The 12,699-nt window shown below is 61.5% G+C and overlaps 1 protein-coding gene across 1 annotated transcript; it reads right to left on the minus strand.

Moving 5' to 3' along the window:
- Window positions 1-893: 893 nt before the first annotated feature.
- HS3ST6 (heparan sulfate-glucosamine 3-sulfotransferase 6) lies at window positions 894-8,697 on the minus strand. Its single transcript, XM_005595899.4, has 2 exons — window positions 8,211-8,697; window positions 894-2,593 (listed from the first exon to the last, which is right to left on the minus strand). The coding sequence occupies exons 1-2, from the start codon at window positions 8,597-8,599 to the stop codon at window positions 1,978-1,980; spliced, it is 1,005 nt and encodes a 334-aa protein (XP_005595956.3). The 5' UTR covers window positions 8,600-8,697; the 3' UTR covers window positions 894-1,977.
- Between the last annotated feature and the right edge of the window lie 4,002 nt (window positions 8,698-12,699).

The following is a 12,699-nucleotide window of genomic DNA, read 5'->3' on the forward strand; positions in this document are numbered from 1 at the left end:
GCCTGTGACTTGTCCACATCTGGGACCACATCTGCCCGCCACGTTGCCACTGTGGTCGCTGGGAGGGTGCTTGGCGGGGAGCTGGGAACCAGCCTCCAGCCCTGCCTCTGTCCTGGCCTGGGATGGAGGGGCCTGGAGGAAGTGCCTGCCCCTCACGGCAGCTGCAGAGTGGAGTGTCCACTGGGCCCAGAAACTAGCAGGAGGAGGGGTGGGTGTCCAGACGCAGCCCCCTCCTGCAAATCCTTCCTCACTGTCTGCATCCCTGGGCCCCAAGACAGGGAATGGCTCCAAGTAGCTGAGAGGTAGAAAGGCCATATCGGGGCCTGTGGGACGCAGTGGGGCTGTGGAGACCGTAGCCAGTCCCCGCGACAGGCCTAGGGCTAAACCCAGGCAACCCGGAAGTCATCGTCAGGGCAGCTGGTGGGCACCTGGCAGACAGCACGTGGCCAGGAGCAGGTGAGTGTCATTCCTGAGAGGACCCTCCCGCTCCCAGGACACGGGGGTAGACAGGGCACCCCAGCCTGCCTGAGCCTGGCCTCAGTTATGAGCGGGCAGCTAGACTGCAGAGGGCCACTGATTCCAGCCCTGTCCCCAGGGGTGGGCACAGAACAAACACAGTCGAACTGGGGCAGCAGGGGCCTGGGGGAGTGGGTGAGGCCTGAATGGGTGGGCCTGAGAGTGGGTGGGGCCTGAATGGGTGGGGCCTGAGAGTGGGTGGGGCCTGAATGGGTGGGCCTCAATGGCTGGGCCTCTGCAGGGAAGGCTAGGAGGCTATTAATCATCGCCCTGTGCACACACCCAACACTCACTGACCTCACCAGCACTCAGGCAGTTCCACAAGGCTCCAGAAGGAAGTGCCCACTTCACACCTGGATTCCGGATGAGCAGAGGTGGTGGGTGCAGACCTGACTTTAATCCTGCCCCACCACTCCACAGAGCAGCCTGCAGCCTCGGTTTCCTCATCCTGCACATGAGGACAACCCTGCCTGGCCTCCCAGAGCTGAGAAGAGAGCCCGAGCACCGCCCCCAGCATCACTAGGGCTGAACTGCATGTCACTGGGCAGGCCCTAAGCCTCTCTGAGCTCACACGCTAGACCTGACCAGGCACACCGCCCACCTCCGAGGGTGTATAAAGAATGAGTTTTGGGCTGGGTGTGGTGGTTCATGCCTGTAATCCCAGCACTTTGGGAGGCCAAGGCGGGCAGATCACAAGGTCAGGAGATCGAGACTATCCTGGGTAACCCAGTGAAACTCCGTCTCCACTAAAAAAAAAAAAAATACAAGGCTGGGCGCGGTGGCTCACGCCTGTAATCCCAGCACTTTGGGAGGCCGAGACGGGCGGATCACGAGGTCAGGAGATCAAGACCATCCTGGCTAGCACAGTGAAACCCCGTCTCTACTAAAAAATACAAAAAAATTAGCCGGGCGAGGTGGCGGGCGCCTGTAGTCCCAGCTACTCGGGAGGCTGAGGCAGGAGAATGGCGTGAACCTGGGAGGCGGAGCTTGCAGTGAGCTGAGATCCGGCCACTGTACTCCAGCCTGGGCGACAGAGCGAGACTCCGTCTCAAAAAAAAACAAAACAAACAAACAAACAAAAAATTAGCCTGGGATTACATGCCTGTAATCCCAGCTACTTGAGAGGCTGAGGCAGGAGAATTGCTTGAATCTGGGAGGCGGAGGATGCAATGAGCAGAGATGGCCCCACTGCGCTCCAGCTTGGGTGACAGAGTGAGACTCTGTCTCAAAAAAAAAAAAAACACGGTGGCATGAGGCACACAGTGCCCCGTGGAGTTCACTGGTATGGTTATCACATCCCTGGGGGCAGCGCCTCCACCCTCCAACCTTGAGGTTTTGTGGAAAAATCTGGGTCTGAGCTCTATTTCTTAAATATTCCTCTCTGCCCAGCATGTGCACGCAGCCTGCTCTGGCTGGGTGAGCAGATGTCAATCAAGGTGCTGAGCATCCCCAGGGCGCCGCTCAGCCCCAGCCGAAGTCCTGGCCGGTCATCTGGTAGAACTTGCGGTTGAAGGGCCGGTAGAACTCCTGCAGGCGCCGGACCACGGCCGGGGGCACCCGCGGGTGTGGCCGACCCTTGGACTTGCCCAGGCAGCGGGGACGGCTGCTGCCCTGGGCCTTCTTGAGGCAGGGGAAGCCCTTGGTGGCATTGAAGTAGAAGTGCTTGTCTGTGACGACCCGTTTCAGGCCCAGGAAGTCCTGCACACGGCCGACCTCTCCAGCCGGGTCGCTGACCAGACGCTCCCCGCTGACAAACAGGAAGTGGGACAGGGGGAAGTACTGCAGCCAGTGGTCCAGGTGTTGAGCGTACAGGCCGATGCGGACGGCGCTCCAGGCCGTGTCCACAGGGCCCAGGCCGTGGCGGAAGGCCAGGGCGCGGAAGCTGGGCAGGCCCGGGGTCTTGGAGAGCGTCTGGGCATAGTCGGAGATGGCCCGGGTCACGGGGTTCCTCACTACCACAATCAGCTTCATGTCCGGGGACATGGCGTGGATGCGGCGGGGGGCCTCCCGAGTCACGAAGTAGCTGGGGGTCTTCTCCATGGTGATCTGCCCATCCAGGGTTCGGGGCATCAGACTCCTGCGGGATGGGTACAAGGAGAGGGGGTCTGAGCCTACCCAGCTCTCGACCGACCCCCAGGGGCCCGGGACCAAGGCCCCCTTATGCCCGGGAAGCCCCGGCCTCCAAGGCGGGCAAGCCTTCCTCTCTGCTCACGCCCACCCCTCCTAACGTGTGCAGCTGGGCAGCCTGGAACATGGACTGTGAGGGTGCCTAGCCCAGCGCCGGCCTGCCCCACCTGCTGCCGCACTGAGGATAAGAGGATGATGGTCACTGGCGGGGAGGCACAACATGCTCCTCACCACCCACATATCTTCCTTGTGCAATCCCTGCCATCCTCGCTTCCAGAGCCTGCTCCCTCCCACTGGACGCACACTCTCCCGGAACTAGGCTGCCCCCAACTCCTTTCTCATCGCAGACCAAGCACCCCGAGGCCCGCCCACCTAGATCACTCGAGGTCACCCTTTCATTCGGTGGTTGACAGCATCCCCTACATCAGCCCTGCACCAATTATTCATAGTGTCCTCAACAAAAAGCAGCCCTCCCTGCTCCCTCCCTCCCCGATGTAATTACATCTCTTCCATCTTTCTTTACTTTTTGAAACGGCGTCTTGCTCTGTCGCCCAGGCTGGAGTGTGGTGGCGCGATCTTGGCTCACTGCAACCTCTGCCTCCTGGGTTCAAGCGATTTTCCTGCCTCAGCCCCCAGTGTAGCTGGGATGACAGGCGCCCGTCACCACACCTAGCTAATTTTTCTATTTTTAGTAGAGATGGGGTTTCACCATGTTGGCCAGGCTGGTCTCGAGCTCCTGATCTCAGGTGATCCGCCCACCTCGGCTTCCCAAAGTGCTGGGATTACAGGCGTGAGCCACTGCAGCTGGCCTCTCTCCCCGTCTTTAATTGTAGCCCTATGAATTCTCATCAACCTGGGCCCAGACTCAGGAGGCCAAAAAGTCACCAGCAGAGCCCAGCACATGTGAGGAAAGCCAGAGACGTGGTGGCACCAGCCTGAAGATCCTTCCCAAGACTCTGGGCCACTGTAGCCCCCCAGATCTTGCAGGTTGCCAGGGTGCCAGGCCAGGGAGGGGCCTTTCTGAGATTCTCCTCATTCTGTCACAGGGGAGGAGGGCACTGACCCAGTCCCAAGGTCCCGGGGAAATCGGCCGACCACAGCCCAGGACTGTCCCACCTGGGCAGAGAGCCCATCCTGGGTGCCCAGCCCGGGCAGGCCCAGGCACCCCCAGCAGTGCCCCGGGCAGCACCTGCCCGCCAGGTAGTGCAGGGTGAGGTCGGGCAGGGCAGGGCGCGGCAGCTCAGCTGAGCAAACAGCTCCGAGGGAGAGCTGGGGAGGGCTGGGAACTAGGTCGATAGAAACAGGAACTGTGTTAGCGAGGGGATGCCCTGCTGGTCATGCCCAGCCCTGCCTCCTGCCCTCTGAGGGGGCTTCCCCCACCCCTGCTGACAGCCCCAGGACCGGCCCCTACCAGGAGGCTGACCTGCCGGGAGCGACCGCCCCAGACTCGAGCCCCTGGGAGGCAGGTCCTGAGTTCCCTTTTCCTGCTCAGACCCCCAGGGAAACGCAGGCTGGGCCAGAGGCAGCTGCACAGACCCCCTGCACTGGGGTGCTCGGTGGAGAGCGCTGGAGGTGGGACGGAGGATGTGTGAGGATGGCAGCGGGAGAGAATCCAGGCTTCCCCCACAACATTCACCAGGAATGGGGCAGGCGGGCGGGGGGGGGGGCGGCACGGGAGCCTTCCCGCCCGCAGAACCAGGCCCTGGGCAGAGCTGGCCTACAGACGTCACTGGACAAGTCCTCCTCCATCTTGGTGACAGAGGGAGCTGGGCCTCTCTCCACCCACCCACTGCCACTTCAGAAGCAGCCACAGGAAGACTGGGAGGGGCAGGGGTGCTGGGGGTGAGCGTGGGGCTCAGCCCTCCCTCTTCCCACCCTCAGGGGCTGCCTCCTTCCAGCCCACCTGGAAGGGCGGTGTCGGTCCCAGAGCCCATGCACTCCCCGCACCACCTCTCACAGCTGCAGCCCGCATGGGAACCGCACCCAGCATCCCAGGGACAAACACAGAGGCCTCAGATGGTGGCGGTACCAAGGTCTGAGGCCTGGCAGCTCAGGGGCACCCCCGTCATGAGGACGGGAGGCACCCCCACCCCCTGCCGCAACCACCAGGGACCTCGCTGACGATGCCCACAGAGAGAAACCAGGCTGGTGCTGGGAGGGGACAGACCCCAGGCCTCAGCAGAAGTCACTGCCTGCCTTTCCCCAGGCCCTTCCCTCCTGTCTGGGAGGTTCTTGACCCCAGGCACCCAGCAAGACCAGGAGCCCACCCCTTTCCTTTCCCAGAAGGCACACCAGTGACTCTGAATATCCTCCTCTTCCCGCCTGCTGGAGGGACCAGCACCAAAACAGGAATGTTCGCCCTGCCAGGCCTTCTCTCCAAAGAGTCAGAGAGAGCCCCGAAGGGGGATGGAGTTCCCGGACCCCCTGCCGTGGAAGGGCGGTGGGAACATAGAGAGGCGGCAAAGGCTTTCCAGGCCCCCTCTTGCACAAACCAGCTCAGAGATCAGAGATCTTTGGGATCAATTCCTTTCCCTCCCCAGGCATCTGAAGCCTGTCCTAGCCCAGGTGTGGATGAGATGGGAGAGACGGGGGAGGAGGGAGAGGAGCAGGACTGGACCCCCGTGTGACAAACATCTGACAAGTTGCTCTGAGGACCCTCCCTCCCTGCGGAGCCCACCTCATCTGGTGTGCATTTCCCTGTGGCTTTCATCCAGCCCTGGGCAACCCTCCCTCGTCCGTCTCAGCCTCCCTCCTCCTGCCCCACACCTCGGGTCTGAGACTGGCAGATCCCAAAAGGGCCTGGCAGATGCCAAAGCCAGAAAGTGCAGGGGGACTACATCCCCCACAGGAGCCCAGGTCCCTCCCCGCTACATACTCAGACCCCACTCCGTGCACCCACTGCTCTTGCAAACGAGGAACTAAGGGGTTCCCCTACCCACCCTGCTCCTTGCCTCTTCTTGCTTTTCTTTTGTTTTGTTTTTGAGACAGAGCTCCACTCCAGGTGACTCGTGTCGCCCTGGCTGGAGTGCAGTGGCGCTATCTCAGCTCACTACAACCTCTGCCTCCCAGGTTCAAGTGATTCTCCTGCCTCAGCCTCCCTAGTAGCTGGGATTACAGGCACCCACCACTATGCCTGGCTAATTTTTGTATTTTTAGTAGAGATAGGGTTTCACGACATTAGCCAGGCTGGTCTCAAACTCCTGACCTCAGGTAATCCACCTGCCTCAGCCTCCCAAATTGCTGGGATTACAGGCATGAGCCACTGTGCCCGACCCTCCTCTTGCTTTTCTAAAACATTACGGTCAAAGTACAGCCCCCATTTGCCCCCAGACAGGGCACCCTTCGCAGACGGAGACCTTGGGGAGTCTGCGTGAACCCCGCACCTGGCAGACACAGGTGCTTCACTAGTAGGTGAACAGCTAAGCATGTGCTGAGCTCGGGGGCACTTGTGGGCTACAATCCCCAAATGGGAGGCCCCTCAAGAGCCTGGATGAGCTGACTGAGGTGGAGAGGTGGGAAGGAAGGCCTATGGCCAAAGTCAACCCAAGACCCACCTGCCGAGGCCACAGGAAGGCGAGGTCACCGCCTGGAACTAGGTCGGTCACAGCCCAGTGGGAGCAGTGGCCCAGAGACTCAAGTGGGGGCCCTGGCTACTCCTCTCTGCTCGCCTCCCCACAGCCAGCACCCAGAACAGAGCTTGCAGGCACTGGGGCCCCAGCCCAGGGTCTGAAGAGCAGATAATGCTGCCTTGCAGTTGGGGAAACTGAGACAGGGTGCGAACTTGCAGAGGCTCACTGCAGGCTCGTAGCAGGCTGAAAGGATGGAGGCACAGGCACCTAGGGGCACACCAGCCCCACATGGCCATGCCTCCTCGGACAGCACAAGGACACCTGTAGTCTGGAAGCTCAGCGGGCCCAGCTCTACTGGCTCTGCACTGCCCAGTGAGGGGTCAGCATGGCTGGTCCAAGGGAAAACCCCAGAGGCCACAGGACCTGACCCTGGGAATTCTCCATACTCACCCCTTCCCCTTCTAAAACACGAGGAAGTCAAGAGTCTACCAGAGCAGTCACTCTCCTGTGCCCCCCTCCAACCCCGGGCATGTCAGTGTCCCTGGAACCCCACCGCCAGGGCTAAAGAGCTGACCCCCAGGCTGGGCCTGGCCTTGGCTGCCGCTCATCCTCCCCAGACTGATCCCCCAGGGCTGGACACATGCCCAGGGTGGGCCTGGACTGGCCTCAGGAGCCTGGGCTCTTCCAGAACCCTCTAGGACTAAACCCAACCCTAGCTTCCCCTGGGGCTCCTCACAGCCCAGCTCAGATCGCACCCCAGTCTCTTGTCAAAGCTCATGGGGTCAGGGGTGGCTCTGAAGTGTTTACTCCACTTAACTGCACATTCTCAACCCAAAGCCCCTTCTCCCCTTCTCCCTCCCGCCCCTCCGCCCCTCCCCCACTTCTAGCTTGGCAGCCCCTCCTCCCCTCCTCCCTGCAGCAGGGATTAGGGATGCATTCTGACCCCTGCCTGCTGTCAGGAGAGTGAGGTCTCTCCCTGGAGCCTGAGCTGAGGATGCCTGATTCAGCCAGGTGAGCCCCAGGATGGACTCCACGTCCCCCAGCCACCACCTGACTTCCCCAGCACCCCACGCTGGCACCAGCCCTTCAGATCTCAGAAGCGAGCCCCTCTCCTCTCACAGAGCCCCTCCCTGCCTGCCCTCCAAACCCAAGAGTTTTAGTACAAAAGGCAAAGTTAACAAATAGGGGTAGGCGTGAGGGGAGGAAGAGGATCAGAGGATCAGGAACGGAGAAACTGGGGCACCTGGAGAAGTGTCTGGGTCCTGCCGCCCCAACTGACTCCCCAGGTGGCCTTGGGCAGGGTCCTCTCGGCAGGGGCTCGGTCAAAGCTCGGGGATGAGCAGCCACCAGCGCAGGCTGCTTCAGCTGGGGCTTCGTGCTCCCCACATTCCACTGCCACACCCCATGTCCATCATGGGTAGAGGCAGGACAGCCACAGAGCCCCATGCATGGGGCTGGACTCACCCTGGGCACTCCTGGAAAGGCAGTCTCCTCCTTTCCAAAGCCCAGACTTTCTCCGGACTCCCAGGACCACCCAGAAGGATTCCACTGCCCAGACTCGGGGGTCTTGGGGAGGAAGGACGCTTTCTAGGTGGCTGCCTGGAACCTAGAGGCCCTTTCTACGGCACCTGGCCAGCGGTCAGAGAGTCACACCTCCTCGCCCAGAGTGACAGGGCGGGAGAGGCATTTCTAACGCTGCCAGGTAATCCCACGGGCTGGAAACGACCTCCGGGCTGGGATGGCACCGCCTCCCCCAGTCCTGCTGGGTCCCTCAGCAGAGCGAACGGAACCAGGGCTTTCCCCAAAGTTTTCAAAGTTTCAGGGAATCCTAACTAGGTATCATTCCTTCTTCCGGAGCCACGACCCCAGCTCAGGCCTGGGCCCCCCACAGGGCGGTCCCAACCCCACTGCCCGGAAACCTCGCCCCGCTGCTCCCTGGGGCGCACGATGCCCTCCCCGGGAAGGTGCCGGTCAGGGCGGACAGGCCAGGGTGCTCACCGGTACCAGGCGAGGCCACGCTCGTAGCACCTGTCAAAGAAGTGGGGCTCAGAGCCGAGCGCGCGGACGTCGGGGTGCAGCCGCAGGAACTCCAGCAGGGCGCGCGTGCCGCCCTTCTTCACGCCCACGATGAGCGCCTGTGGGAAGCGCCGGCGGCCGCGACCGCTGGCCACGGGCAGATCAGGTGCTCCCGGGCGGCGGACCGAGCTGGGCGGCTCGGAGGGCGAGGGGGCCGGTGCGAGGGTGCGGGCGGCCGGCGGGCAGCGGCCGGGGAGGACGCGGAGGCAGTAGGCGCCGAGCACGAGGGCCACGAGCAGCAGCGGCGCGCGGGATGCCCGCAGAGCGGCCCCTTGCCCGGCCCCGCCGCCCAGGCCGCTGCTACCTGCCATCGGGTCGCGCCGCTCCCAAGCCTGGGAGCGGGGGCGGCAGGCGGGCGCGCATCTCGGCCCGCGTGCCGCCCAGCCCGTGGGTGCCTGGCTTCTGCTCTGCGCCCCGCCGTCCCGCAGCCTGGGAGCGGGCGCGAGGCGGAGGCGGGGCCGGGGCCCGGGGCGGAGTCGGGACGCCCTCCCCCTTCCCGCTTCCCCTCCCCTCCTCCCCACTCCCCCTCCGAGGCCACTGCCTGGGCTGGGACCCGCCGGCAACCGCCACCACCCGGGCGCGACTCGAACTGCCGGGACAACCAGGATGCTCCTGCTCCGAAATCCCGGGCCCCGGCTCGCTTGACTCCGGCGTCTTCACCCCTGCGCGGGGAGGATGCGGCGGCGGTGGCGGTTCGGGACGCAGGGCAGGGACAGGGCGGCGCGCAGGCCTGGGGACCCTCTGTTTGAAGGCCAATTCCCTCTGCCGCCCCAACTCTGGGACGTGCGCGGCAGGTGCATAGGCCGAGCCTTGGCCTGCAGGAACCGGAGCCTCATCGCCAGGCCAAGGGGACCGAGGAAGCGCGTCGATTCCGGCACTCCACCTGCCAAGGGAGAAGGAGGCCAGGCCAGCACCCTAGTATGCAGAGAGGGGTCCCAGAACGTGTGGGGGGAGTCTGCGGCCGGGAATGGCGTGCGTCCTGCACTCCCAGCTGACAGTCAGCCTTGCCACACATCGGGGTCACAGCCCGGCTGAGAGGTCAAGTCACCTCTGGTGACTGTTTTAGAATGGAGGCAACAGGCTCAGAGAAAACAGGCCTCCCTCCCAGGGGCCCAGTGGTGAACTGAATTCAGGCCTGAGACATACTCTGTCTACTAAGTCACCCCATCTGCCCAACCTTAGTCCACCTGGCACTACCCTGAGACATCAGTGATGCATTTCGGAAGGTGGCAAAGTGGACCCCACTGGAGGTGTGAAGGACTCAGGGAGCCCTGTGCTGGGGAAGAGAAAGAGCTCAGGACCTCCCCAGGGGCTGCCTCTGAGGGGCATGAGATTCAGGGGCCTCCCCGCTGGGATCTGTGAGGCACTGGACACTGCGGGAACTCCACACCTGCAACGCCCAGCAACAGCCTGCAGGGAAGGCAGGGGAGGCGAGCTGGGCTCAGAGAGGGCGAGCAACTTGCCCCATCCCAAGGCAAAGGTGGCATGAGACCCGGGTCCTCTCTCCGCCTCTGCCTCAGCCTTCCTGGCCACAGGGCTGGCACCAGGCTGGCACAGGCTCCCCACAGAGGCCCAGCCTCTTCCCACCCAAGGGCTTGCAACCCCTGTCCTGGACTCTGCTCATTAATGAGATGTTCCGGCCCTGACAGCATCTGGACAAGTCCCAGCAGCCGGGCTGCCTCAAGAGGTAGAGGGCCTCCACCACCCACACACGTTCCGGAGCGCCTACCCAGCAGCAGCCCTGGCCAGAGGCGGCCACACAGCGCTGACGGGGTGAAGACAACTGACCAGTCCCGCAGCCTGGGCCCCAGACATGCGGGCTGCACCTGCTCGTCTGGGCAAGCCTCCCAGCAGCCCCATGGGCGGGCACGCTGTGAGGAGAGCATGCTGGCTCATGCTGGGTCACAGGAAGTTCTTCTTCTGGTCTAGCTTGAAATGGCATTGTTCCCGACGGGCTGGCTCGGGGTGGGGGCAGGGGTCCCACCCTGCAGCACCCACCCCATGGTCTCAGCCATCCCCATGGTCTCAGCAGTCCCCACGGTCTCAGGAGTCCCCACAGTCTCAGCCGTCCCCACGGTCTCAGCAGCCCCCATAGTCTCAGCCATCCCCACGGTCTCAGGAGTCCCCACGGTCTCAGCAGCCCCCACGGTCTCAGCCGTCCCCACGGTCTCAGGAGTCCCCACGGTCTCAGCAGCCCCCATACTCTCAGCAGCCCCCATAGTCTCAGCCATCCCCACGGTCTCAGGAGTCCCCACGGTCTCAGCAGCCCCCACGGTCTCAGTCGTCCCCACAGTCTCAGCAGTCCCCACGGTCTCAACAATCCCTACGGTCTCAGCAGTCCCCACGGTCTCAGCCGTCCCCACAGTCTCAGCAGCCCCCATAGTCTCAGCCATCCCCACAGTCTCAGGAGTCCCCATGGTCTCAGCAGCCCCCACTGTCTCAACATTCCCCACAGTCTCAGCAGTCCCCACGGTCTCAGCTGTCCCCACGGTCTCAGGAGTCCCCACGGTCTCAGTCATCCCCATGGTCTCAGGAGTTCCCACAGTCTCAGAGTCCCCACAGTCTCAGGAGTCCCCACGGTCTCAGCCGCCCCCAGAGTCTCAGCAGCCCCCACAGTCTCAGCAGCCCCCACAGTCTCAGCCATCCCTACGGTCTCAGCAGTCCCCACGGTCTCAGCAGTCCTCACGGTCTCAGTCATCCCCATGGTCTCAGGAGTCCCCACGATCTCAGCCATCCCCACCGTCTCAGGAGTCCCCATGGTCTCAGCCGTCCCCATGATCTCAGCAGTCCCCACTCAGGATTTGAAATTCCAGCGCTGGGTTCTTGGTGGCTCCTCCAGCCCCCTGCCCAGCCCTGTATGGTCATTTCCATCTCCTGGCCTTTCTGCTGCCGTCCCCCTGCCGGATGCTTCATCCTTAGTCCCTGCTGAGAGCAGAAGGACTTGACCAGCAGGATGTGGAATGGACTGGGGGCAGGGAGGGAGAGATGCAAGGACCAGGAGTCGGCTGGGAGGGTTCTCCTAGAAGCTGACCCCTCCCTCCATCTGGCACTCGGCTGCACTAAATTAGACAGGTGTGGGGGCGCACACCTGTAGTCCCAGCTACTTGGGAGGCTGAGGCACAAGAATCCCTTGAACCCGGGAGGCAGAGGTTGCAGTGAGCTGAAATTGCACCATTGCACTGCAGCTGGGGAGACAGAGTGAGACCCCATCTCTAAAAAGAAAAAAAAGAAAGAGAATCATACAATGTTCTCTTTCTGTGCCACCAGACCCTTCTTCGTAAAATGAAGACCTCAGTCATGACCCTCAAGAGTCTCTGAAGAGTAACAGCTTTACTGTGATGTAATTCACACCCCATGCAATCCAGCCATTTGCCACGTGCAAATCAATGGTTTTCAGTATATTCATCGTTGTGCAATCGTCACCACAATCAATTTTAGAACATTTCTATCACCCCAAAAAGAAATCCTGTGTCCATTAGCAATGATGCGCTATTCTCCCCTTCCCCCAGCCCCTGGCAACCACGAATCTACTTTCTGTCTCTATGGGTTTGCCTATTCTGGACATTTCACAGAAAGAGAATCATTGCTTGAAGCCAGGAGTTCAAGACTGGGCAACAAAGTGAGAACCCCATCTGTACAAAATATTTGAAATTTAGCCAGGCACAGTGGCGCACACCAGTAGTCCCGGCACTTTGGAAGGCTGAGGCAAGAGGTTCACTAGAGGCGAGGAATTCAAAACCAGCTTGGGCAACATAGGGAGTACCAGTCTCTACAGAAAATTTCCAAACTAGTCAAGTGTGATGGTATGCACCTGTAGCTCTAGCTTACTCAGGAGGCTGAGGAGGGAAGATCGCTCGAGCCCAGGAGTTCGAGGCTGCAGTGAGCCGTGATCATACCACTGCATTCCAGCCTGGGCAACAGAGTGAGATCCCACCCCTAAAAAAAAAAAAAGAGAAAGAAATATGGCCAGGCACAGTGGCTCATGCCTGTAATCCCAGCACTTTGGGAGGCCAAGACGGGTGGATCACTTGAGGTCAGGAGTTCGAGACCAGCCTGGCCAACACGGTGAAACCCTGTCTCTACCAAAAATACATAAATTAGCCAGGTGTGGGCCAGATGCCATAGCTCACGCCTGTAATCCCAGCACTTTGGGAGGCCAAAGTGGGCAGATCACCTGAGGTTGGGAGTTCGAGACCAGCCTGAACAACATGGAGAAACCCTGTCTCTACTAAAAATACAAAAAATTAGCCGGGTGTGGTGGTGCATGCCTGTAGTCTCAGCTACTTGGGAGGCTGAGGAAGGAGAATGGCTTGAACCCGGGAGGCAGAGGTTATGGTGAGCCGAGATCACCCGATTGCACTCCAGCCTGGGCAATAAGAGCACAACTCCATCTCAAATAATAATAATAATA

This window comes from Macaca fascicularis, chromosome 20, assembly GCF_037993035.2.
Source record: "Macaca fascicularis isolate 582-1 chromosome 20, T2T-MFA8v1.1".
Taxonomy (NCBI): Eukaryota; Metazoa; Chordata; class Mammalia; order Primates; family Cercopithecidae; genus Macaca; species Macaca fascicularis.

What these genes read in the sequence shown, in the direction of transcription:
- HS3ST6 (XM_005595899.4), bottom strand. Translation starts at nt 8,599, where the DNA reads ATGGCAGGTAGCAGCGGCCTGGGCGGCGGGGCCGGGCAAGGGGCCGCT. An exon ending in CGTGGCCTCGCCTGGTACCG is followed by an intron (nt 2,594 to 8,210) that starts GTGAGCACCCTG and finishes CCCATCCCGCAG; the next exon opens with GAGTCTGATGCCCCGAACCC.